Below are 27785 nucleotides of genomic sequence, written 5' to 3' on the forward strand. Positions count from 1 at the left end.
CTAACATTCTATATTTATTACAAAAGTGTGGAATGCCTGACGTCATCTTGATGTAATCAAAACTGTAATGCCTAGAGCATTTCCTTTAGAAATTACATATATGAGAGGGTCTTATTTGCATCAAAAGTATGGTTAGTGCTCTAAAAAACTAAAATGAGGACATATTTTCTGAGTTTTCAAATAGCGACAAAGAACTTTTAAATTATTTTTAATCTTAGTTTTTTTATCCAGTTGACCACTTGATTAAATGTTGCATCCAAGGGGAGAGGGTGTGGTGTTACTTCCAGAGCTGCAGACTTTGCAACTGGGGAACCAGGTTGGAGTTTCTGCTTCAGCTCAACATTCTGTGATTCTGGTCAAATCACTTAATCTCCCCATGTCTACAACCAAAATGAATTTGATCTTGTGTGATGTAACCAATGTTCATGTAAAGCATCCAATACTTGACAAGTCTGCACTATATAAAACTGCAAATACACAAAAAATAAGTGTTTTGCACAGCGGCCCTCATCCTCCTAGACCTCTCCGCAGCATTCAACACTGTCTGCCACCGCACCCTAGTACAGCGCCTCAGCAACGTCGGAATCCAGGACAAGGCGCTGGAATGGATCATCTCCTTCCTCGACGGAAGAACACAGAGAGTCCGTCTACCACCGTACAAGTCAGAGGCCACCGATGTCATCTGCGGCGTCCCTCAAGGATCCTCACTGAGCCCCACCCTCTTCAACGTCTACATGAGCCCCCTCGCGGCCATCGCACGGCAACGCAACCTCAACATAATCTCCTACGCCGACGACACCCAGCTGATCCTCTCCCTGACCAACGACCCCGCCGCCGCCAGAGCCAACCTACACGAAGGGATGAAGGACGTAGCCGAGTGGATGACGACCAGCCGCCTGAAGCTGAACTCGGACAAGACGGAGGTCCTCATCCTGGGCTCCTCACCCTCCGCCTGGGACGACTCCTGGTGGCCTCCCGCCCTGGGCACCGCACCCAAACCGACAGACCATGCACGCAACCTGGGCTTCATCCTGGACTCCTCCCTCTCCATGACCAGGCAAGTCAACGCCGTCTCCTCGGCGTGCTTCAACATCCTACGCATGCTACGGAAGATCTTCTGGTGGATCCCCACCGAGACCAGGAGGACCGTCACCCAGGCCCTCGTCACCAGCCGACTGGACTACGGCAACGCCCTCTACGCCGGTACCACCGCCAAGCTCCAGAAGAGACTCCAGCGGATCCAGAACGCCTCAGCCAGACTCATCCTCGACATCCCACGAACCAGCCACATCTCCGGACATCTGAGAGACCTTCACTGGCTCCCCGTCAACAAAAGAATCACCTTCCGCCTCCTCACCCACGCACACAAAGCCCTACACGACCAAGGCCCGAGCTACCTCAACAGCCGAGTCAACTATTACGCTCCAAAACGCCACCTCCGATCAGCCAACCTCGCCCTCGCCGCCGTCCCCCGCATCCGAAGAGCGACTACAGGAGGAAGGTCCTTCTCCTACCTGGCCGCCAAGACCTGGAACTCCCTCCCGACCGACCTGCGCCTGACCCAAGACCACCTCTCCTTCAGGAAGAAGCTGAAGACATGGCTGTTCGAGCAGTAGCGGCACCCCCCCCACCCCCAGCGCCTTGAGACCCTACGGGTATGTAGTGCGCTCTATAAATGTCATTGATTGATTGATTGTCATTGGGCTACATTTGGGCTACATCTGGGTGATATTTGGGCTACATTTGGGCTCTTTTGTCTCTGGTGGCCATTTTAGGAGATTTATTTGTTATGAAGTTTCCTAATTTCCTCATTTACTGCAGTCTCCTCAGTAGGAAATGCTTTCAGTTTTTTACTTTGATTCCATCAAGAAGGTATTCAGATATGTCACACATTTGCCATAAATTCTGAATGTTAGAACTCTAGTTGCTCATTAGATCACTGTAGTAAAGCTACTGCTCACCACAAAAGTCTGCTGCTGGTATTAAAAGTGCATGTTTCAGTCTGCATGTCAGAATGTTTTTATGAAATAAAAGAGGATTTCAGAAGTCAAAATGTGCCCTAGTTTTTCTTTCTGCAGCACTAATCATAATTTATATGGCAAAATGAACCCCCTCATTTTGTTCCTTTGTAAATTAAATGTTTTAAGTGTTACCACTTTATTCGAATCAAGATGGCTTCAGGTGTGCCGTACTTTTGTCATAAGTAAGACTGTTAGCGCTCTAGTTGTTCTTAAGAACACTCTGGGACATTCTGTCATTGGGCTATATTTGGACTACATCTGGGTGATATTTGGGCTACATTTGGGCTCTTTTGTCTCTGGTGGCCATCTTGGGAGATTTATTTGTTATGAAGTTTCCTCATTTCCTCATTTACTGCAGTCTCCTCAGTAGGAAATACTTTCAGTTTTTTACTTTGATTCCATCAAGAAGGCATTCAGATGTGTCACACATTTTCCATAAATTCTGAATGTTAGCACTCTAGTTGCTCATTGGATCACTGTAGTAAAGCTACTGCTCACCAGGCAAGTCTGCTGCTGGTATTCAAAGTGCATGTTTCAGTCTGCATGTCAGAATGTTTTTATGAAATGAAAGAGGATTTCAGAAGTCAAAATGTGCCCTAGTTTTTCTTTCTGCAGCACTAATCATAATTTATATGGCAAAATGAACCCCCCTCATTTTGTTCCTTTGTAAATTAAATGTTTTAAGTGTTACCACTTTATTCCAATCAAGATGGCTTCAGGTGTGCCATACTTTTGTCATAAGTAGGACTGTTAGCGCTCTAGTTGTTCTTTAGAGCACTCTGGGAAGCTGCAGTAGAACACAAAGGAATCAACTGACAGTCTCTGCCCTTGTTGGATGTACATGTTTTACTGAGAATGTCAGACTTCATTCTTACATGACTGAGAAAGATAATGTGAATTTACAGAAAATATGCTCTCAGTTTAGCTTATAGATCACCTTCCAAACCTCTGTGGGAAAAGTATGAGAAAATAGTTTTCTCTCAAACAAGGTTCGTGATATCACAGCAGAAGGCTTTTTCACATGGTAAAATCACCTTAGAACACACCACAATTCCTAAAATGAGTATGGTACCATCAACAAATGATTTATAATGTAACTAAAGTCTTAAAACCTTCTATTAACTGCAATGCTTTTTAATGAGGTGCTATCATGTATATTGGTCCCAAGATGGCTGCCAACACTTCTTGGATGAAGTACTGACAGCCAATCAGATCTCATGATGAGATGTGTGGTTATGCTCCGTTCAGATATGTATGTGATTTTACTTTTGATTTTCTCAGGAACTACTGAACAGATTGACACCATATATGCAAAAGGCCCATGCCTGACCTGAGGACTACCTCTTTGCCAAATTTCAAGTAATTCTGTTCAGCCGTTCGGGCTGTACCTTGGACTAAAGGTTCCTATGGAAAATTGCATGGGGAAAACGCGTTCTGGGAACCCCCTTTTTTCTCAGCCCCCGCTTGACGAATCCCCCCGAGACTTTCAGGGTCGGAGCGGAGCGCCCCACCTATTTTGAAAATTTTGCGAGGATTCGTCAACCAGAGCCAAAGTTATTCCAAATAGAATGTTGCGGATTTCCTATGGAAACACGGTCCTAACTATAACTATCTACTGGCGACCGCCAGTAGATAATTTATATATATATATATCAAAAGGGGGCGCGAAGAGGAGAATGAGGCACACACGCAAAGCTCAAGCAAGGCGAGATCCGTAGCGTGTAGGAGGCAGCGCCAGAAGGCACAACACTGAAAACCGTCCCAACGGTAAGATAAATGCGTCAGTAGATGTAGAGAGCCCAAAGGGACCTCCACGCCTGCGTGGCGCAAAGCGGAGCCACACAATAGCATACAGGTACCCCACCTGGAGTATATCACGCTCTCAAGAAAACAGGGGAACACCTCTTAGGGTAAACCACAGTCAGAGGACAGAAACCAACAACCTGTGGAACACCGCCACAGTAGGCTTACTGCCAGCCCAAAAACGCATAGTCGAACTGGTGGACGCTAAATGAAAGGGTAACTACCCCAGGATTTGACAACCTGAGACCTGCTAAATACAGACCTATGGGGGAGGGCGAAAGCCCTCAAGGAGGCGCTGAACCGCAGAATTGGCGTGAGTATCAAACAAAAGGACCCCATCAAAGGCCAGGTCAACAAGGTGTTCCCGGAAATTCTCCGGGAAGACGCCATCCCGCAACCAAGCATGGCGTCGTAGTGCAACCGAACCAGCCATAGCTCAGCCTAAGGAATCCGAGGTATCCAGGGCTGAGCGAATAGTAAATTCCACCATATCACGGCTGTCACGGAGAAGATGGAGAAGGTCAACACGAGTGCCCTCAGAGGCAGAAGATAGAAGAGACTCGGCAGATTCCCAAAGGGCAGAAGTAGCCCGAGCCAAGACACACACTATATTGAGTGAGCGAAGAACTGCGCTGGTGGAGGCGAAATTATTACGACCCCACGACTCCAGTCATCTGGACTCCCAGGAGGGAGGAAGCAGCAGCTGAGGCAAGGAAGAAAAACAGTTTGCAGAACAAGCCAGTGAATGTCTGGATGAACAAACAAGCAAAGTGGATCGTTTGGAGCAGGGCTGTGGCGGTGGCACTGGATCACCCGATGCTGGCCGAGCCCAGGTGCCCAAAAGGACATCATACAGAGAAGCTTCAAAAGGCAGAAGCGGCTCAAAATTACCCGACCCATGGTGGAGGACATCCAACAGCGGGTCAACAGGCAGGGGGACTGAAGGGGGCTGCATATTCAGACTGCAGGCAGCCAAGGAAACAACTCTTATAAATGCCGCACCAGCCTCGGTAGCCTTCCGAGGAGGGGACAGTAACTCATCCGTGGGTGAGGGCTGTAAACTGAGCCTCCCACTCCAAGGGGGTTGTCTGATGAACGGAGGATGAGCTCAATGTCTAAACGAAGGATGCCCCATTGACGAATGAGGTTCTGATGGGACTCCTGAGGAGGCGGAGAGTCCTCCGGAGCCACAAATTCCAGAGGGGGAGAGGCAAGGACGGATCTGGCATCGCCGGACATCGGTGTGATCCCGAACTCCCCCCGGAAGCCTTCGGAGAGGAGTCAATGATCCGGCGGTGAGGCGGCGCCAGGGCATTCTCATTCAGCGCCGCCTCTGCCTCGTCCATTGCCGACTCGGCCTCAACCACAACAGGCTCTGGTTCCGGAGAAAGGAACAGTGCCGGAGCCGGGGAGGACAGCCAAACTGGCGCGGGCTCGGCTTCCGAAAAGCCAGCCGCCTGTCCGGAAGGCCAAGGTGGGCTCGGAGCCAAACTGCGAGCGCCAGCAACCACCTGTGATGCCACAGGGAGCCCAACAGTACTATGCCATGCGGTAGGGGTGCTATGACTTGAACAGGGGGACCCAGCTGGGCCGCGCCCTGACAACGCCATTTCTCCATCATCCCGAGAGGCAAGGGGATCAGACGGCGCCGGGGGCGAACCCACCGGCGAGTCCACCAGAGACCTCGCACGTAGCGAAGGTTCCGAGGATGCCCCAGGGAGAGGAGGGGACCCAAGGGAGGCCTGCAGGGCTGCTGCATAGGCTGCCATCTGGGTCCGAGTCGACCCCGCGCCAGGAAAAGCAGATAGGGGTGGGACGATTCCCGGGGGCGCACATCCGGAGAAATCCTTTAACCAGTGCTCCCGACAACAGAAGGAAGGGAGGTCGAGGACCTCGGCGACATGCGCCAGGACTTACCTGGAAGGGGCGAGTGATGCACGTGGGAGCCAGACGGTGACTGATGCTGCAAACGGAACCCACTGCCACCTGAACCTGTCGCCAAAGCAGAGGCCGGGGGCCGTGTCGACTCCGACCGGGACAGGCGAGCCGAAAGTAGCTTCATCCGGTGCTCCCGCCGGGGCTTCAACTTGAGTTGTTGGCAGGTGTCGCAATCCATCGAGTCGTGGTGTTCGCCCAAGCACCACATGCAGATAAGGTGTGGGTCCGTCGCGGACATTTGCCGCGAACAGGAGGCACACGTTTTAAAGCCCGAAGGGCCGGAAAACAGGCCAGAGGAACCGCTTACTCCGAATCAGCGTTGCACACGGAAAAGAAGGAAACTGATGTCAGCGCGCCGGGAGGGACTTATATGACCTCGTTGACATCACTCCGTGGACGACATCAGGGCGGGGTCGAGTGGCGCCGTCCCTCGGCGCGCAGAGGTTCTGCTGCTGAAAAACAAATTCCGGAGCCAGACTTACGCCTGGGGATAATTCTAAGTTAAGGAATCTGCGGCTAGATGTCTCTATCAGATTACTATTCTTTCTGGACTAGTAATTAGTCATATTATTTCTAACATATCTCATCTGAGTCTCTGTCTGACTGAGCAAATGTGTGGCTGCATGGGTGTGTGAGTGGCTGTATGGATTTGTTAGTGGATTTGTGAGTAGCTGTATGGATGTGTGAGTGGCTGTATTGGTGAGTGAGTGGGTGCATTATTGGCTGTATGGGTGAGTTAGTGGGTGTGTGAGTGGTAGTATGAGTGAGTGGATGTGAGTGGCTCTATGGATTAGTGATTGTTTGTGTGAGTAATAGTATGGGTATGTGGGAGGAGGTATATGAGAGGTTCAATGGGGTTTGAGTGGGTGTGTGAGTGGTTCTGTGGATGAAATCATCAGTGATGTCACTGACCATGTTATGACTGATGTAATATGTGAGGTCATAAGCAGTGCATTGCGGGGACGTTAGTCATAGTTAGCTCAGGTAACTATAACTGCTGAATTTCACTGGTTTTGTATGAGTGAAATCAGAGCCTCTGAGTCTTAACTATAATGTCCCTGTAACCTTTGTTTTTTCCAATGAATATTAATGTTTGATAAATCAACTACAAAACATTACATCATTTACCAAATTAAATATAAGAAACAAAGAAAGACATTTACAAAAAATATTATTTAAAAAAATATATAAATATAAACAATATAGATTTAAACAAACAATATCAGCTATATTTAAACAATATTTACAAAAGTATTGAGGTCTTGCAATAACGGATATACTGTTCCCACTCCCGTCTGTGCAGCTGTAGGGAAAGTGTTGGACTTTGGAGTGGTAATATTTACTATTCGTACTTCAGACTGTGCAACAGTAGGGAGAGCGTTGGACTCAGGAGGGATAAAAGTTACTATTCCCACTTCAGTCTTTGCAACCGGTGGAGTGCAATTTACTTTTCCCACTCTGGTCTGTGCAACAGTAGAGAAAGTAATTCACTTCAAACACGTGTAACACTGCCCTAGTATCTTACAACAAATATAAAACTTTTAAAAAGAATTTTGAATTAACCAAATATATATATATTTACATGATTAAGCAATTTAATAATTATCAGTTTAAAAAAATGATATTTGTTCCTTAACTTACCACACTATACCCCTACAAACCTAGCAGCCCATACGTAAAATATAACTAAAATAAATAAATGTAACACAGCTCACATAATTCATAATCAATGAAATATTTATTAAATTAATAATGAATTGTTAGTTAAAGAATTAATAAACTTCCCACCCTATATCCCTACAGACCTAGCAGCCCCCACCTAATATTTAACTTAAATATATAATCTTTACACAATTTATATATTTAGTAATTTATTATTTATCAATTAACTTCCCATCCTATACTCATACAAACCAAGCAGCCTGCACCTTATATACAACTTAAAAAATATAATTATTAATCCATTAACAATTATTAACCAACTAAATAATTTAATAATTAATTGTTAATTAGTTATACTTAATTAACTTCCCACCTGAAACCCCTACAAACCTACCAACCCACTACACTATAAATTACTATTAGCAATTACATGTAAAATTATAAATCACTTAAAATTACAAACTGTTTAAAAATGTTACTAACAATTATACAAACAATAACGCATAACATTAATATATGAACCAAAACACACAAATAATTAAAGCACTTTTTACAACTACATTATTATAAATTATATTAACAACAATATTCCTTATCTGAAAAGTCGATATTCTAAACTACGATATTTATGCATCACAATATTTCTTTCGGATATTTCTGTAACTTTAAATACCCCATGAAGATCCGGGTCAGAGAAGAGAGGGACCCTCGAAAGCAGGATCCGGGAAGAGCCTGAAAGAGCAGGACCCATGAAAAACAGGATTGGGGTAAACAGGACGGGGCAGAAAGGGATCCAGGATAGGGGAAGAGCATGATTGGGAATCAGAGGGACCCTCGAAAGCAGGATCTGAGTAAACAGGACGAGGAAGAAAGGGATCCAGGATAGGGGAAGAGCAGGATTGGGAATCAGAGGGACCCTCGAAAGCAGGATCTGAGTAAACAGGACGAGGAAGAAAGGGATCCAGGAACAGTAGGACCAGGAAAAAGCAGGATCGGGGAAGAACAGGAGTTGAGAAGAGCAGGACTTAGCAAGATCAAAACGTGGGAAGAACACGATCCAAGATGTGCAGGATCGAAGAAGAGGATCCTGGAAGATCACGACAATGGAATAGAGGACCTGGGAGGAGCAGAATCCAGGAGGACAGAGACCCTCGAAGGCAGGACCTAGGAAAAGTAAGAGCAGAGCAGCATTCAGGAAGGACAGGACTTGGGAAGAGCAGAATCCCAAAAGAGCAGGACCAGGACATTTCTTTTTTGACTCTCACCCCTTAATTCCTAATCTATTATAACCTCGATTCCTCTTCCTTTCGCTGCCTAGGAAGAAATGTCTTCACATTACATAACTCAGCAAGTTGCGGACCAATGAGAAAGATTCAGAGAATGCAGACTTACTCCTTACCATCGACCCCTTGTCTCCAGGAGGGCCCGGAGCCCCAATCTCCCCACGGTCACCCTGGAAAAGAGATTTGATGGTAATTTGTTTTATACATTAGAACATGACTTCGTGGCTTGCACAAGGGCTGTGTGTGTCCTGGCCTCGGAGCTAGCACCAGGAATGTGTGTCCTGACGTCAGAACTAGCACCAGGAATGTGTGTCCTGGCCTAAGGGATAGCACCAGAAGGAAAATGCTACTTACCAGTATGCATCTGTTCTTGGCATGTAGAGCTGCAGATCCTCACACTTGTATTAGATCGCCATCTGGTGTTGGGCTCGGATGCTTGCACCTTGTTGTTGTCTTGGAAGAAGTCTTTGTAGTCACGAGATAGGTGACTCCTCCCTTGGACGATAGTGCGCATGGGTGTCGACTCCATCCTTAGATTGTTTATCGCCATGATGGGAAATGATGGAGTTTGTAGAAAGAAAAAGATGTCCATGTGTGTATATCTAAGTAAGATAGAACTGGAACAGATACAGGTCCCGGGGAGGTGGGTGGGCGTGTGAGGGTGTGCAGCTCTACATGCCAAGAACAGATGCATATTGGTAAGTAGCATTTTCCGTTCGAGGCATATGAGCTGCAGATCTCACACTTGCATAGACTGTACAGCAGTATCTCTCCTAGCGGTGGTCACCTGTATCTGTTGCAGTAGTTTGAAAGAGTTTTAAGAACAGCTTGGCCCACAGAAGCTTGCTGCTTGGCTTGCACAACTACACAATAGTGTTTGGTGAAGGTGTGTGTTGTAGACCATGTTGCTGCCTTAGAAATGTCTTCTAGGGGAATGTTCCCTATGAATGCCATAGAGGCCCCTAGTTTACGTGTGAAATGGCCCTAGGGGGAATTGTCAATGAGCGCTTTGCTTTCTGGTAGCATATTTGGATACATTTGACGATCCACCTTGCAATCCCAGCCTTGGAGATGGGATTACCCTTATGCGGCAGGGAGAAAGCTACGAACAGTTGTTTTGTTTTGCGAAATGATTTGGTTCTGTCAATGTAATAAAGCAGGAATCCTTTTATATCTAGGGTGTGTAGAGCTCTCTCCGCTACGGAGTCCGGGTTTGGAAAAAACACTGGTAACTCCACTGATTGTTTAAAATGAAATGGAGAGATGAATTTAGGAAGGAATTTTGGGTTTGTCCTGAGAACCACCTTGTTACGATGTGATTGTAAGAATGGTTCTTGTATGGTTAAAGCCTGGATCTCACTTACTCTTCTAAGAGAGGTGATGGCAATAAGGAAAGCCACTTTCCATGTGAGGAACTGAAGTTCGCATGTATGTAAAAGTTCAAATGGGGGTTCCATGAGCCTGGTAAGAACAATATTTAGATTCCACACTGGAGAGGGTGGTAACCTAGGAGGAATGATTCTTTTCAGGCCCTCCATGAAGGATTTAATTGCAGGGACCCTAAAGTGACAAGTGTTGTCTGTTTTGCAGATAAGCCGCAAGTGCTGCTAGATGTAAACGTATGGATGAATATGCTAGGTTACATCTTTGCAAGTGCAGTAGGTAGCAAATGATGTTCTGGATGGAGGCATCCAGTGGATCAATATGGTTGCTGGTGCAGTAAATGGTAAATCTTTTAGATTTTGCAGCATAGCAATCTCTAGTAGTAGGGCGTCTGGCTTCTTTAATGATGTTCATACAGTCCGGTGGCAGGTTAAGGTAACCGAACTCTAGGACTTCAGGAGCCAGATCGCCAGATTCAGCTGACCTGGGTCTGGATGTCTGATCTCTCCATGGTTCTGCCTTAGCAGGGATGGGGACAAGCGTAGTTTTTGGTGCGGAACTAGTGAGAGTTCCAACAGTGTTGAGAACCACTGTTGGCGTGCCCATGTGGGAGCTACTAAGATTAGTTTGAGACACTGTTTTCGGAGCTTGCGTACCACTAGTGGAATCAGTGGGAGTGGCAGAAAAGAATACGTAAATCTGCCTGACCAGTTCATCCATATCGCATTGCCCTTGGACAATGGGTGTGGAAACCTGGCCCGAAGGTTGGGCATTTTTGCGTTTTTGTGTGTGGCGAACAGATCTATGTCTGGTTGGCCCTACATGTGGAAAAATGGTAGAAGAACTTGGGGATGTAGTTCCCATTCGTGAATCTGTTGTGTCTGTCGACTTAACAGATCTGCGATCTAATTGTGAACTCCTGGAAGTAGTTCGGCAAGCAGATATATATTTTGTGGGATGGCCCATCTCCAAATGTTCTGTGCGAGCTGGGACGGCTGCAGAGAGTATTAGCCTCCTTGTTTTTGTATGTAGTACATGGCTGTCATTTTGTCCGTCCGGATCAGGACAGTTTTGTACATGTACTTGGAATGTTTTTAAAGCTAGAAATATTGCTAGTAGTTCCAGGTGATTGATGTGTAGCACTTTTTGTTGAGTGGTCCACTTGCCTTGGGTTGTATGTCCGAGGAGATGGGCTCCCCATCCTGTGAGGGATGCGTCTGTTGTGAGTACTATCTGCGGAATAGGTTCGAGGAACGGCCGCCCTTTGGACAAGTTTTTTGTGTTCCACCACTGCAGAGAGCAATGTGTGCGGCTGTCTACCAACACCAGATCTGTAATTTGTTCTTGAGCCTGATTCCAATGATGTGCTAGACATTCCTGTAAGGGTCGCATTTGAACTCTTGCTTAAGGTACAATAAAAGTGCAAGATGCCATCATGCCTATGAGTTGCATGAACACTCTGGCTGGGAGAGAGTGTTGGGCTTGAATTTTGTGATGAGAGTTTGTATGCTGGCTATCCTGGTTGGACTGGGATATGCTGGAGGTGTTTATTGTGGCCCCCAGATATTGGAGTATATGAGAGGGCTGGAGATGCAACTTGGTGTAGTTGACCGTAAACCCCAAGTTGTGTATTGTTTGGATGGTTTGGTGAGTGTGTTGAACACATTGGTTGAAGGACTTGGCTTTTATTAGCCAGTCGTCCAGATATGGGAAGACATGGATGTGTTGTCTTCTCAGGTGTGCTGCTACTACGACAAGACATTTTGTGAATACCCTGGGTGCGGTGGTGACTCCGAAGGAAGGGACTTTGAACTGATAGTGTTGTCCGTCCACTACAAACCTTAGATACTTCCTGTGAGCAGGATGTATGGGAATGTGGAAGTAAGCGTCCTTGAGATCTAGTGTATGAAGGAAATCGCCTTGTTGTAGCAGCGGGAGCACTTGTTGGAGAGTGATCATATGGAAATGATCCGAGTGTATATATCGGTTGAGGGGTCTGAGGTCGAGTATCGGTCTTAGAGTCCCATCCTTTATAGGGATTAGGAAGTACAGCGAGCAAACCCCTATTTCTTGATGTTGTAAGGGAACAGGTTCTATTGCGTGCTTTTGAAGTAGTGAGAAAACCTCTTGTTTTAGGAGCGTGAGATGCTCTGTGGACATTGGACGCTGCTTGGGTGGTATGTGTGGGGGGGTAGCTGTAAGTTTCAGGCAGTAACCATACTGGATAATCTGTCGTACCCACTTGTCTGTTGTGATGCAATTCCAGACAGGTATGAACTGTGATAATCTTCCCCCATCTGGAGTGTAATGGTCTGGCGGAAGGAAGTCACTGTTTTGTAGAGGGGGAGGTGCGAGTGTTATTACCACGGCCTCTTCCTTTATTGTTATTCCCTCTGTATCCGCCTCTAAAATATCCTCTACTGGGGCATGTTTGTGTAGTGGCTTTAAATGAAGATGAGGTGTCTGCTCCAATGCTTTGGAGTCTCCTCTATAGAAGGAACGACGAAACGAGCCACACGTTTGTGGAGACTGTAACGCTCCCATGGACTTAGCAGTCTCAGTGTCTTTCTTCATTTTTTCAAGTGCAGTGTCTATAGCCGGGCCAAAAAGTTGTTCTTGGTTGAACGACTGGTTGAGGATGGTAGTCTGGACCTATTGTTTAAAGCCTGAAATGCGCAGCCAGGCATGGCATCTAAGGAGTACACTGGTATTGATGGATCTAGAGGCAGTGTCTGCCGCGTCCAGTGGGCATTTAATTGACGCGTTTGAAATTAGCTTGCCCTCTTGTATGAGATCATTTGCTTGGGTTTTATATTGGTCAGGCAAATGTTGTAATAGGGTTTCCAGTTGGTCATAGTGGGCCCTATCATATCTAGCCAACAGTGCTTGCGTGTTGGCTATGCGCCAGTGATTGGCTGCCTGCACAGCTACCCTTTTGCCAGAAGCGTCCAGTAATTTGGATTCTTTATCTGGGGGTGGCGCATCCCCGAAGATTTGTGAGTTGGCGCGCTTTCTAGCATTGGAAACTACTAGAGAATCCAAAGGCAGCTGTCCCCTAATGTAAGCAGGGTCTTCAGGGGCACGTCTATATTTTTTTTCGATTCTAGGGTTAAGAATCCTGGCACGTACAAGATATTTGAACACTTCAGAGGCATGCTTAATGACTCCCTTGATCATCAGTAATATTTGCACTGTCTTTTGGGATTGTTCGAATGTATCCAAAAGGAAGTCCTCCTCTGCTGTGTCTGAGTGCATTGTGACGCCGTGGTAAACGGCAGCCCTATTAAGTAATTGTCCAAAACCAAGATTATCGTCTGGGGGAGATGGTTTTTAGGGGTATGGCTGGGGGCTTTGGAGGTCTGGTAGATCTGTTAGGACAGGATACTCCCAATCATCTTGTGGTGGATCGTCTGGATCTGTGAACGGGTCATTTGGGTCACCTCACACCCCTAGGTCATCACCATCATCATCTGGAGGTGGTGTATGTGGTGAAAAAGGTTACAGGCAGAGGTGGTGTAATAGATTTAGGGAGAGGAGGTGGGTTAGATGGAAGTAGAGGAGAAGAAGGAGGCATAGGTGATGTAGCAGAGTCCTTCTTCTTCACAGGCACTGGAGGAGCAGGTGCTGTGTGTAACTTCCTCTTCTTACATGGCACAGCTGTGACATGTCCTGTTTCAGGGTTAATATAAATCTTTTTCTGTCTAGGATCGACAGGATCCGGATGAAAAAGTTTCTTTTCCTCTGGAACAGTCTTCGGTGCCGATGTTTTTGGCCTTAGGAGGCGTGGTAGAGTCCTTAGGCTTGTCTTTCGGTTCCGAGGATCTTGGTTTCGGAGCCGAAGCTGGATCTTTAGGCTTGGAAGTGTTCGAAGCCGACTTATCAACGGACCTCGAGGTTTTCGGGCCAATTTGTCTATGGAGGTGGAAGGCGTCGGAACCGATTTTGGAGCCGAGTGTTCCTTTGGCTTCGGTGCCGAAGGCGTCGGCGGGACGATTACATGAGGTTTGCTGGGTCCCGAGCTACCGGAGGGCTTCTTCGGACCCGGGCCCGGAGGCGGGGCTTCTGAAGTGTGTTTTCGATCGCGACTAGGGCCAACAGGTTAAGTCTTGACCAGTGCCTTCGGTTTTGGTGGTGGGGTTGGGGCAGGGGCAGTAGTACTCACTCGTTGACTAGGAGTGATGGGGTCGTCTGAGTCATCTGCCTCTGACACGGATCTTCGGAATCTTCTTCAGGGACATCCGGGCCTTCGTTGAAGATGTCCTCTGGTTCCAGAGCTGATCTCTGCGCCATGATGTGACGTCGAGCCCTTCGATCTCAAATAGTCTTCTTCGATCGAAAGGATGAGCAGGCTGGACAGCTGGACTCATCGTGTTCAGGTAATAGGCACAGGATGCAGACTTTGTGATGGTCACTGTGCGGGAACTTTGCTCCACACTGGGGGCATTTCTTGAATGGCGTCCTTTCCATGAGCCGTAGGCCTTATGGCGTGGATTGGCCCAGCAGCCCTCGTCGAGTAGATGAAAGGCACATCGAAGATGAAGATGTCCGATGTGAATCCGGAGAGTTTCTGAAAGTTTTGCGTGTTGAAAAAGTTGGAAATGAAGATTTCGAACCGGAGCGCAAAAGTTGCATTCGAACCCAATGGCGGAAAAAAACAATCCAAGGATGGAGTCGATGCCCATGCGCACTGTCGTTCAAGGGAGGAGTCACCTATCTTGTGACTACAAAGACTTCTTCCAAGACAACAACAAGGTGCAAGCATCCGAGCCCAACACCAGATGGCGATCTAATGCAAGTCTGAGATCTGCAGCTCATATGCCTCGAACATGTGTGTTCTGGCATCAGGGCTAGAACAAGGAATATGTGTGTTCTGGCTGCAGGGTTAGCACAAGGAATACATATGTCCTGGCCTCAGGGCTATCACAAGGAATACATATGTCCTGGCCTCAGGGATAGCACAATGAATATGTGTGTGTCTTGGTCTTAGGGCTAGCACAAGGAATATATGTGTGTCCTTGCCTCGGGGCTAGCACAAGGAATAGATGTGTGTCCTGGCCACAAGACTAGCACAAGGAATATGTGTCTTGGCCTCAGGGCTAGCACAAAAAATATATATGTGTCCTGGCCTCAGGGCTAGCACAAAGAATGTGTGTGTCCAGGCCTCAAGGCTAGAGCAAGGAGTGGATGTGTATCCTGACCCCGGGGCTAGTGTTGGGAATGTATATTAATCTTGACCCTGGGGCTAGCACAAGGTTTGTATGCATGTCTTGACCTCAGGGTTGATGTAAGGAATGTATATGGGTACTGAGCCCTGGGCTAGCGTAGGGAATGCATGTGTCCTGACTCAGGGCTAGTGCAAGGAATGTATACATGTCCTGACCTTGTGGCTAGCACAGGGGGGTGCATGTGTGTCATGACCCATAGAGCTAGTGCAAGGAATGTGTAAGAGTGCTGAGCCTTGGGCTAGTGCAATGAATATATACATGCCCGGACCTTGGGACTAGCACCGGGAATTTATAGGAGTCCTCAACTCTGGGCTCGCACAGGGAATGCACAAGTGTCCTGACCTCTGGTCTAGATCAAAGGATGTTTACCTGTCCTGACCTTGGGCTGGCACAGAGAATGTATGCGTGTCCTGATACCAGGGAAATGAAGTGAGTGTCTGAATGCCCTGACATCATAACTAGACCTGGTAGTATATGTTGTATGACTTCAGAGCCAGGGCAGGTAATGTATGTGCATCCTGACCTCTCAGCTATCACACTGAATGTATATGTGCCCAGACCTAGGGGCTAGTGCAGGCTACATATGTGTGCGTTGATGCGAGGATAGAACGGGAAACGTATGAATCCCCCGACCCAAGGCTAGCGCAGGAAGTGTATGTGTCCTGACCTTAGGCCTATTACAAGGAATGTATATGAGCACTGATCTCTGGGCAAGCGCAAGGAATGCATATGTATCCTGACTCGGGGCTAGTGCAAGGATGTATACATGTCATGACCTTGGGGCTCGCACAGGGCATGCATGTGTCATGACCACTAGAGCTAATGCAAGGATTGTAGATGTGGCCGGATCTTGGTTCTAGCACAAGGAATGTATACATGTCCTGACCCCAAGGTATTGCAGGGAGTGTCTGAATGCCCTGACCTGATGACGAGACCTGGTAATGTATACGTTGAGTGACTTCATAGCCAAGGCAGGGAAAGTATGTGTCTCCTGACCTCTTGGCTATCACATTGTATGTGTCCAGACCTAGGGGCTAGTGTGGGCAAGATGTCTGCCTTGACCCGAGGATAGAACAGGGAACGTATGAAGGCCCTGACCAGAGGCTTGCGCAGGAATGTATGTGTGTAGCTGGGGCTAGCTCAAGGAAAGTACATGACCATGGGGCTAGCACAGGTAACGTCCAGTATACCCTGGGCTAGAGCAAAGGATGTATTTATGTCCTGATCTTGGCACTAGTGCAGGGAATGTATATGTCCTGACATAGGGGCTATCACAGGGAATGTATAGGCGTCGACATGAGGGCAAGGGCATGGAATATATGTGTGACCTGACCTCAGCGCTAGCGGAAGGAATATTTGTGTGCCTTGGCCGCAGTTTAGAGCAGGGAATGTATATGTGCCCTTTCACAGGCCTAGGGATGGGAACCTGTCAGTGTGTCGGCCCCAGCTGAGTCCTTTGGAGTCTGCCTGAAAGTCCCATCTTAGTTCAGTAAACTCTTCTATTCGTGGCTTGGACGGTCTTTCAAGCGGTGGATGTTTTCTGTTTGGGTCCCTGGAAACCTGGTGTGCAGCAGGGTTGTGTAGTGATGTGTTCATGTTTGTTTAGACAGTCTTGGGTCGGCAACATATATAATAATGCATTGGGTTGGTGTTTTGCTGATGTGGGGCTCACAGGGCCATGTTTTGAGGTTGTGTTTTGGATGCAGTGGGGCGTCAACCTGGTGCTATGTAGTGTTGGGGTTGGTGCTTAGATATATGGGGTTGGTGTGTTGCTGAGTAGTAGCTGTTTGTCTACAAGGTGGGGCGAGAAGTGTGCTGAGGTGCAATGTGTTGGAGTTTTTAAACAGTGGCTCTTGACCTGGGATCCGGCGACCTCGGGGATCCGTGACACCTACTATGTAAATATTAGTAGATTATTATAGTATATGAATAGAAAAAACGATGAAAGTAAAATTGAAAAAGTTTGAGGGCCCGATTCACAGAACAAACTTAAGACTAAATCCTAAACTTAGTACCATTCTGGTATTCACAGAATGCACCTAGTACTTCTGGTATTCACAGAATGAACTTACTACTTTTGCTATTCACAGAATGAACTTAGTACTTTTGCTATTCACAGAATGGATTTACGACTACTAAACTTACGTCCGCACTCGGGCCGGAAATTCCGGCCCGGAGGCGGAGCTTCCGGCCCGGAGGCGGGGCTTCCGGGCCGGAGGCGGGGCTTCCGGGCCGGAGGCGGGGCTTCCGGGCCGGAGGCGGAGCTTCCGGCCCAGAGGTGGGGATTCCGGCCGATTTAGCTATGGCCGAAATCTCCACCTCTGGGCCGGAAGCTCCGCCTCCGGCCCGGAAGCCCCGCCTCCGGGCCGGAAGCTCCGCCTCCGGGCCGGAAGCTCCGCCTCCGGGCCGGAATTTCCGGCCCGAGTGCGGACGTAAGTTTAGGAGTCGTAAATCCATTCTGTGAATAGCAAAAGTACTAAGTTCATTCTGTGAATAGCAAAAGTAGTAAGTTCATTCTGTGAATACCAGAAGTACTAGGTGCATTCTGTGAATACCAGAATGGTACTAAGTTTAGGATTTAGTCTTAAGTTTGTTCTGTGAATCGGGCCCTATAGGTTCTATAAATGTGAAGGGATTTGGGATTAAAAGCTACGTTAGGTTGGTCTCCTTAGCTTGATTGGTGGGAGCAGCTCAAGTACAGCTGCATGGAGAACTGGTGGCCTCAATTAAAGAAGTGGTTAACACTAACACAAAGAGAGCATACATTAGGATGAAAAAAAGACAAGGAAATAAATCCAAATCTTTGAAGACTACAGCCTTCCCATTAAAATGTTGATTTTAATTTACCTTTTGTGCGTTAAACAAAATATTGTATAGTTTATGCATTTGTCTAATGTATAGTTCTTTCTGTAGTTGTGTATTGTTTTAAGGTTCAATCATAGAAATTGCTTAGTTGGGGGTCCCCTGTATCCATTAGTCGTTCACTGGGGTCCCCAGAAGACAAAAGGGTAAGTCCTACAAGTTTAGCGTGTGTAGACTGCTAGTGTAGAGTTGGATCGGTAATGTGCTGTGCACTGATGTGTTGTGGTTAGTGCTTAGAAGATGTGGGGTGGCAGGTTGCTGTAATAATGCTTTTGGGTTGTGTTTAAATGGTGTGGGGTTTGCAGATTACTGAGTAACTATGTTTTGGGGATGGTGTTAAATTAGTGTGGGATTGTAAGGGTGCTGTGTAGTGAATTGCGAGGTTGTTTTTTTGTTTAGCTGCTGTGGGATCAGTAGGGTGCTGCTCAGTGATGTGTGAGCTTGATGTTTGTTTAGCTGCTGTGCGATCAGTAGGGTGCTGCTCAGTGATGTGTGAGGTTGATGTTTGTGTAGCTGCTGTGGGATCAGTAGGGTGCTGCTCAGTGATGTGTGAGCTTGATGTTTGTTTAGCTGCTGTGGGATCAGTAGGGTGCTGCTCAGTGATGTGTGAGGTTGATGTTTGTTTAGTTGCTGTGCGATCAGTAGGGTGCTGCTCAGTGATGTGTGAGCTTGATGTTTGTTTAGCTGCTGTGCGATCAGTAGGGTGCTGCTCAGTGATGTGTGAGCTTGATGTTTGTTTAGCTGCTGTGCGATCAGTAGGGTGCTGTTCAGTGATGTGTGAGGGTGATATTTGTTTAGATGCTGTGCGATCAGTAGGGTGCTGCTCAGTGATGTGTTGGGGTTGGTGTTTGTTTAGACTGTGTAGGATCATTAGGGTACAGTGTAGTGATGTGTGAGGTTGATGTGTGTTTAGCTGCTGTGCGATCAGTAGGGTGCTGCTCAGTGATGTGTGAGCTTGATGTTTGTTTGGCTGCTGTGGGATCAGTAGGGTGCTGCTCAGTGATGTGTCACGTTGATGTTTGTTTAGCTGCTGTGGGATCAGTAGGGTGCTGCTCAGTGATGTGTGAGGTTGATGTTTGTTTAGCTGCTGTGCGATCAGTAGGGTGCTGCTCAGTGATGTGTGAGGGTGATGTTTGTTTAGCTGCTGTGCGATCAGTAGGGTGCTGCTCAGTGATGTGTGAGGGTGATGTTTGTTTAGCTGCTGTGCGATCAGTAGGGTGCTGCTCAGTGATGTGTGAGGTTGATGTTTGTGTAGCTGCTGTGGGATCAGTAGGGTGCTGCTCAGTGATGTGTGAGCTTGATGTTTGTTTAGCTGCTGTGGGATCAGTAGGGTGCTGCTCAGTGATGTGTGAGGTTGATGTTTGTTTAGTTGCTGTGCGATCAGTAGGGTGCTGCTCAGTGATGTGTGAGCTTGATGTTTGTTTAGCTGCTGTGCGATCAGTAGGGTGCTGCTCAGTGATGTGTGAGCTTGATGTTTGTTTAGCTGCTGTGCGATCAGTAGGGTGCTGTTCAGTGATGTGTGAGGGTGATATTTGTTTAGATGCTGTGCGATCAGTAGGGTGCTGCTCAGTGATGTGTTGGGGTTGGTGTTTGTTTAGACTGTGTAGGATCATTAGGGTACAGTGTAGTGATGTGTGAGGTTGATGTGTGTTTAGCTGCTGTGCGATCAGTAGGGTGCTGCTCAGTGATGTGTGAGCTTGATGTTTGTTTGGCTGCTGTGGGATCAGTAGGGTGCTGCTCAGTGATGTGTCACGTTGATGTTTGTTTAGCTGCTGTGGGATCAGTAGGGTGCTGCTCAGTGATGTGTGAGGTTGATGTTTGTTTAGCTGCTGTGCGATCAGTAGGGTGCTGCTCAGTGATGTGTGAGGGTGATGTTTGTTTAGCTGCTGTGCGATCAGTAGGGTGCTGCTCAGTGATGTGTGAGGCTGAGGTTTGTTTAGCTGCTGTGCGATCAGTAGGGTGCTGCTCAGTGATGTGTGAGCTTGATGTTTGTTTAGCTGCTGTGGGATCAGTAGGGTGCTGCTCAGTGATGTGTCAGGTTGATGTTTGTTTAGCTGCTGTGGAATCAGTAGGGTGCTGCTCAGTGATGTGTGAGGTTGATGTTTGTTTAGCTGCTGTGGGATCAGTAGGATGCTGCTCAGTGATGTGTGAGCTTGATGTTTGTTTAGCTGCTGTGCGATCAGTAGGGTGCTGCTCAGTGATGTGTGAGCTTGATGTTTGTTTAGCTGCTGTGGGATCAGTAGGGTGCTGCTCAGTGATGTGTGAGCTTGATGTTTGTTTAGCTGCTGTGCGATCAGTAGGGTGCTGTTCAGTGATGTGTGAGCTTGATGTTTGTTTAGCTGCTGTGTGATCAGTAGGGTGCTGCTCAGTGATGTGTGAGGTTGATGGTTGTTTGGCTGCTGTGGGATCAGTAGGGTGCTGCTCAGTGATGTGTGAGGTTGATGTTTCTTTAGCTGCTGTGGGATCAGTAGGGTGCTGCTCAGTGATGTGTTGGGGTTGGTGTTTGTTTAGACTGTGTAGGATCATTAGGGTACAGTGTAGTGATGTGTGAGGTTGATGTTTGTTTAGCTGCTGTGGGATCAGTAGGGTGCTGCTCAGTGATGTGTGAGGGTGATGTTTGTTTAGATGCTGTGCGATCAGTAGGGTGCTGCTCAGTGATGTGTGAGCTTGATGTTTGTTCAGCCGCTGTGGGATCAGTAGGGTGCTGCTCAGTGATGTGTGAGGTTGATGTTTGTTTAGCTGCTGTGGGATCAGTAGGGTGCTGCTCAGTGATGTGTGAGGGTGATGTTTGTTTAGATGCTGTGCGATCAGTAGGGTGCTGCTCAGTGATGTGTGAGCTTGATGTTTGTTTAGCTGCTGTGGGATCAGTAGGGTGCTGCTCAGTGATGTGTGAGGTTGATGTTTGTTTAGCTGCTGTGGGATCAGTAGGGTGCTGCTCAGTGGTGTGTGAGGGTGATGTTTGTTCAGATGCTGTGCGATCAGTAGGGTGCTGCTTAGTGATGTGTGAGCTTGATGTTTGTTTAGCTGCTGTGGGATCAGTAGGGTGCTGCTCAGTGATGTGTGAGGTTGATGTTTGTTTAGCTGCTGTGGGATCAGTAGGGTGCTTATCAGTGATGTGTGAGGGTGATGTTTGTTTAGATGCTGTGCGATCAGTAGGGTGCTGCTCAGAGATGTGTGAGCTTGATGTTTGTTTAGATGCTGTGCGATCAGTAGGGTGCTGCTCAGTGATGTGTGAGGTTGATGTTTGTTTAGCTGCTGTGGGATCAGTAGGGTGCTGCTCAGTGATGTGTAAGGGTGATGTTTGTTTAGCTGATGTGGGATCAGTAGGGTGCTTCTCAGTGATGTGTGAGGTTGATGTTTGTTTAGCTGCTGTGGGATCAGTAGTGCGCTGTTAAGTGTTGTGTTTGGGTTGGTGCTTGGAGGCTGTGAGGTTGGTAGAGTTCTGTGTAGTGAAGTGTTGGTGTTTACTCAGGTGGTGTGAGGGTGACTAGGGTGCTGTATATTGATGTGGTTGGGGGTGCTTAGATGCTGTTGAGTCAGCAGGAGGTTACACAGTGGTGTCTTGGGGTTGGGCACTGTCTAGTGATGTGTTGGGATTGGTGTTTGTTTAGATGGTGTGGGGGTTAGCAGAGTGCTGTGTAATGATGTGCAGGGGTTGGTCCTTAGATGCAGTGGGGTTGTCAGGGTGCTGAGTATGTCAGGGCTGGTGTTTTGATGATGTGGGGTTGGTAGGCGGACACGTGGCTGGTATCCCATGTGTTACGCCTCTGGTGCGAAGTTCTCCCTGCTCTGGGCATGGGTTGCGTAAGGAAGACACCACAGTATAAGGCCTTTTGACTGTATATTGGCGTCTGCTGTCTTGTACTATTCGCTCACTGGAGGCTGAGTTTACAGTCGGAGTTTCTGCTGCTCTTCATTCTCTGCTTGTAAACTAGTTGTGTGAGCAGTGAGCAAGAGACCGAGTTGCCAAGCAAGTGGGTGACTTAGTTAGCAAGTGAAATAGTGAGAGACTAACTAAACAAGTGAGCAAGTGGGTCACTTAATAAGTGAGTGACCAAGTGAGTGACCAAGCAGCGAGAGAGGGTCTGACTGAATGCGCATTGAGCACATAGGGAAGGGAAGGGGACCTCTTTAGCAGTAGTTGAAAATTGCTTATGCGGCAATGAATCGGCCTTTCCATTAGCACCTTGCTGCTTCCCCGAAGGTTGGACCTTGGGCTCAAAAAGGTATCTGACAGAGCCAGCGTAAGGCCTATTTTGTTATGGAGGATTTGTTCAACGCCCAACTGACTCCTTGCCAGCGGGGCCTTGCTGAGATACTTCGTTGGCCACTTGCTGGTGATCTTCCGTGGCTGAGGCATGTGAGAACAACTCTCAAACAATGGGCTCGAGCGATTGTGGGACACTCCCATGGAGGCCAATGTGGGACACTCCCGTGGCGGCCAGTGTGGGACACTCCCGTGGAGGCCAGTGGGGGACACTCCCATGGGCCAATGTGGGACAGGCCCGTGGAGGCCAGTGTGGGACAGGCCCGTGGAGGCCACTGTGGGACACTCCCGTGGAAGCCAGTGTGGGACACTCCCGTGGAGGCCAGTGTGGGACACTCCCGTGGATGCCATTGTAGGACACTCCTCTGTAGGCCAGTGTGGGACACTCCCGTGGAGGCCAGTGTGGGACACTCCTGTGGAGGCCAGTGTGGGACACTCCCGTGGGCCAGTATGGGATACTCCCGTGCAGGCCAGTGTGGGACACTCCCGTGGAGGCCAGTGTGGGACACTCCCGTGGAGGCCAGTGTGGGACACTCCCGTGGAGGCCAGTGTGGTACACTTCTGTGGAGGCCAGTGTGGGACACTCCCTTGGAGGCCAGTGTGGGACACTCCCGTGGAGGCCAGTGTGGGACACTCCCCTGGAGGCCAGTGTGGGACACTCCCGTGGAGGCCAGTGTGGGACACTCCCGTGGAGGCCAGTGTAATCTCTAAAGATCAAATTAAGAGGGCGTACTGGCAATATAAAGTTGGCATATTGCACAGCCAGTCCGATATGGGTCCCTTGACTTCGAATTTTTTTAACGTTGACGGCTGGCTTCGAGACTGAACAGTTCCTGTATGAAATAGAGCCCACATTGGCCAGGAAGCGCTCTCTGCTATTCAGATACGGGACTCTGCTGCTCTCATCATTTAAAGCTAGCTGGGGGCAAGAAAGTAAGCCTAGAAATGAGCAGTACCTGTTCAGTATAAACCAAAACCAACCAATTGACCATGTTTTATTCCTTTGCCCTGTATATCAGAATATAAGAAGCAAACGGATTCGACGGCTTTGTCGAAATACAGGGGTAAGAGAATTAAGAGAAGCCCTGCTAATCCTAAAGGCAAATACTGCCAATGTGTGCTCTGAGTTGGCTTGCGGTTTCTGCTGGCTATGTGGAGGGTTAGACAAAAAGCACTTCAAAGTACTAATGGAAACCATCTTGCAGCTTTCTGAAGGTTCTGTGGTTTTTATTTTTTTCATACCGTTTTTACACTCAAAGTTTTATCTAGTCTTTTCCACTGTGACGGTTTTTAAAGGCTTTGATGTACATTGTATCCATTTTTTGGTCGAGCCTACCGGCAGCGCGCATGCGCTGCTCGCTCTGCGAGGCATTCTGTGATAGAGTACGCTGTGGAAGCCACGTGCACTGTCCTCCCATATTTTTTGTTGGCTGGTGTCATTATCCTTGGTAAATGCTGGCTTTCGATTCATTATGAGGCTTGTTAGTCCCTTCTTGTTACCACCTTGTCGCCATTTGTTACCGCCCATAAGGACTGGACCTTTTACTTGGCACGTTACACGGACTGTTTTATCTAGTGAGTGAGCTCTATTTTTGTTATTGACACTGATAGGGACAATGGCGTCTGCTTTAGTTTGTTGTATTTGCATGTTGAGCGCGATGCCCGCTTCAGGGACACCGTGCTCTGTTTATTTTAATTTTTTTTAAATGTAATACCCACTGCGGCGCCCGCTTCAGGGACACTGCTCCCGGTTTCAATATTATAATTTTTTTTATTTAATACCAAGCGCGGCGCCCGCTTCAGGGACACCACACTTGTGATTTTTTTTTTTTTTTTAACTTTAGCAGTGAGCACGGCGTCCGCTTCAGGGGCACCGAGGTCTTTCTATTTTTTTTTTTTTTTTTTTACCAATGCAATAGGTGTTGCTTTTGGTATTGTAAATGACAATGCCTTTTAATCTTTTATAAAAGGCATTGCCATTTACAATGCCAGTAGCTCAAAAACTCGCAGTTGCGAGACCTATTGCATCGTAGCTGCTTGTTATTTATATATTCAATCTTAATTAATTATACTGTGTGCTTTTATGAACTCTGATGGCAAACTTGCAGAATAAAGTTGTTTTGAAGCAAATCGACTAAATGAGCGAGTGAGCAATGCGCATGTCGCCAAGCAGGCGGGTCACATAACACAGTGAGTCAGTCAGTGAGTGAGGAGTGAGCCAGAGAGAGTGAACCGGTGATTGAGTGATCTAAGTGAGTAATTGAGAGTAAGTGACGGGGAGTAATCGAGTGAGATAGTGAGGATGGATTGAGCATGTGAGCAAGAAAGCAGGAGAGTGAATATGAGTGTGCGAGAGAAAGCACAAGAGCAGAGCAGGAAAATGTGAGAGTTGGTGCTGCAGAGCGTGTCATGAGCGAGAAGACGTTTGGCTTCTGTTCATGTGATTGGTATGTTGTGGTGCCAGGGGTCTGGGTGGAGATACATGTTATGTGCGCCCGGAACTAGGTGGGGTGGTGTATTTTATGTGTTGATGTAAGTGGGAGGGGATGTATGCAACATGTGTCAGGGGTGTTGGACTGTATGTTATGTGTATCAGGGAGTGGGAAGGAGAGGGGTACATTGTGTGTTAGGGGTGTAAAATGTGCTTTATGTTTGTTGTTTCAAGTGGTGGCGTGCTGTTATGCTATGTTTGCCATGGCATGGATGGCATGTTATGAGCAGTTTTGCCACGCAGGGTAGCGTCTCCAAAGGAAGTTGGCACTGGCAGGTGCCTTTTCCAGGGGAGTGTTCACTCGAGCACAAGGCAGCATTGAGGCATCCACGCCAATACTTCAGGAAAGAACTCACCTTCTCCCCCACAACTCCGGGTTCACCGACAGGCCCAACGAATCCCATAAGCCCCTGCAGGATAGAAAACACTACATCACCAGAGGTACAGCAGCACTTGAAAAACACCCTTGAAGAAGCACCAATGAAGAAGGTACTTACCGTTGGTAATGCTCTTTCTGGTGGAAGCTCTGACTCCCTGCAGGATTCCCTCCTTTAGAACGTACCGGGAACCACACTGATTGTGGGAAAAAATCGCAATAGCTCTATCGCGCTGGCATTCGTCTCTCTCTCGGCACCAGCCGATGATTCACCTCATTACAGTCATATAGCGCCACCCCAGTGCCCTGGCGTCCGTTCCTTGACCATTACGCATCAATCTAACTTGGGATCTTGTTAAAAGGATGTATGAGACCACTCAAGAAAGGGGAAGCAAGCGGGGTCAATAAGGATTCTACATGTAGACAGAGTATTTACCAGGAACATTGCTACTCAAGGTAAGTAACTTAGACTTCTGATCGGAACCCCTGCAGATTCCTCACCTTTTGAATAAGTACCACAGCAGTGCCCCTCCCAGGAGGTAGGTCTGAGGAGATGGTCACATCAGAAAATCCTGTGTGAAGGGCCATTCCTACAGACATCCAAGTCTAAATATTAATGCTTACCAAATAATGTGGCTGGAAGACCATGTTGCTACACGGCATATCTTTCAGGATTGGCATGGCTCTGGAGAAGGCTGAAGAAGCTGCTTTCACCCTTGCGGACTGGCCCCTAATACTTTTCAGTGTTTCTTTTTGGCTAAGGCTTAGCAGATCTTAATACAATGTACAATCCACTGAGACAAAGTCCACTTCTGGACAGCGTTCCTCTTTCTGGCACTTGCGCATCTTACGAAGAGTTGATAGTTCAGAATTCCTACGCCCGGTCTACGTAGTAGCTGGCTACCCTACAAGGACTCAAGCAATGACGTCCCTGTTCTTGCTGGGAGGAGGCAGAGGGTAAAACGTAGGTAAAGTAATGAACTGTCCAACATGGGGAGAAATGACAGCTTTGTTCTCAGGGGGACCTTGTGTTGGAAGAAGGGTGTGAATGGAGCTTGGACACAAGTAGTTAGCGGCTCATCCACACGCCAGGCCAATGTGATGGCTGCCAAGAAGACGGGTTTCAATGTCAGGAGGCATCACTGGCAGCTTTTTATAGGCTCATACAGAGCTCCCATCAGAAACTTTAGAACAGAGGGGTGGGATTCATGTGAGAAACCTCATAGCAGTCAGAGACTTAAACAGAGAAGGTTGATCTTCTAAACAAAGACGCCAAGACAGTGCACATCCTTTTTGAGGCTAACGAAAGCACAAAGCAAACATATGAAAGATGCTTCTTCAGAGGATCAGTGCCCCTTTCGTGCATCAAGAAACAAAATAGTTTCAGCACCCAGCACAATGTGAATTTGAAGAGGGGCCGCATGCTGATAGGAGGATGTCCACCAGCTCTGGTGGCAGCTCTGGTGGCAGCTCTGGTGGCAGCTCTGGTGGCAGCTCTGGTGGCAGCTCTGGTGGCAGCTCTGGTGGCAGCTTTGGTGGCAGCTCTGGTGGCAGCTCTGGTGGCAGCTCTGGTGGCTCTGGTGGCAGCTCTGGTGGCAGCTCTGGTGGCAGCTCTGGTGGCAGGTGTAAGGAGCACAGTTTTCAGGCTCAGGCTCCAGCCACGAAGATGGAGGCTCAGGAGGCAGGGCCGGACTGGGAACCCAGAGCAACCCTGGCAAATGTTGTCAGACTAACCCCTGTCCAGTGCACAGCAAGCAAATAAAACCACTACAAGCGGGTCCGGGTGACTCTTTTCCCAAGAAAATTTGATAAACAAATTGCAAAAATAGTGCATTTTGCAGCATATTTTTCATTATATATTAAACTGTATCAGCTTTTAAAGCATACAAAAGGATAGCCTTACTGTGCCCCAGGATACAACGATCTCTGTCGGGGCCCTACAATGATTCCCTCACTATCAACCTCCGACAGAGCCTCTCATCTCTCCATAGCCCTTGTCTCACATGTATTTCATTTGTTTTATTGCGCGTCTCATACCGATGTAGGGTGTTGGAGCGCTTTACATCACACACATTCAGCAACAATGAATCGTATGTGTGTAAATCAGTGTACTGAAAATGTTACATAAGACAAAGGGGACTACAAGGTGTAGGATTTGCGCGTCATCCATACAAGTAGGTATTTTTTAAGAGTGCTTGGTCTGGAGAAGCACAAACTCAGGATTCAGAACATAACACAGTGGTTATGGTTGGCTTTACTAACAAGAATTAATTTCTACCCAAAGAAACCCTTTTAAGCTACATTAGGATAATGGAAGACAGGGGAAAAAACATAACTTTCTTTCCTGTAATGCAGTTTGCATATATCTCTTTGATGGCAGTTCATAGCTCACTGTGCTACATTACGATTGTAACTTATTAACTGTGCAGTGATAAAAAGATTTCTGTGAAAAGCAGTGACCCACTGAGCTATGC

The 27785-nt window shown here is 47.6% G+C and overlaps 1 protein-coding gene across 3 annotated transcripts in view; it reads right to left on the minus strand.

The window, feature by feature from the left end:
- The window catches only part of COL27A1 (collagen type XXVII alpha 1 chain), a 2221286-nt gene that overhangs the window by 932040 nt on the left and 1261461 nt on the right, over window positions 1–27785 (minus strand). For all 3 annotated transcript variants that reach the window (XM_085614179.1, XM_085614180.1, XM_085614178.1), the window contains exons 25-26: window positions 25292–25345; window positions 8824–8877 (exon numbers count right to left, since the gene is read on the minus strand). In XM_085614179.1, coding sequence (XP_085470305.1) covers window positions 8824–8877; window positions 25292–25345 — 108 coding nt within the window. The remainder of the gene's footprint in view (window positions 1–8823; window positions 8878–25291; window positions 25346–27785) is intronic.

The sequence above is a fragment of the Triturus cristatus genome, chromosome 1_2 (genome assembly GCF_964204655.1).
Source record: "Triturus cristatus chromosome 1_2, aTriCri1.1, whole genome shotgun sequence".
NCBI classification, from domain to species: domain Eukaryota; kingdom Metazoa; phylum Chordata; class Amphibia; order Caudata; family Salamandridae; genus Triturus; species Triturus cristatus.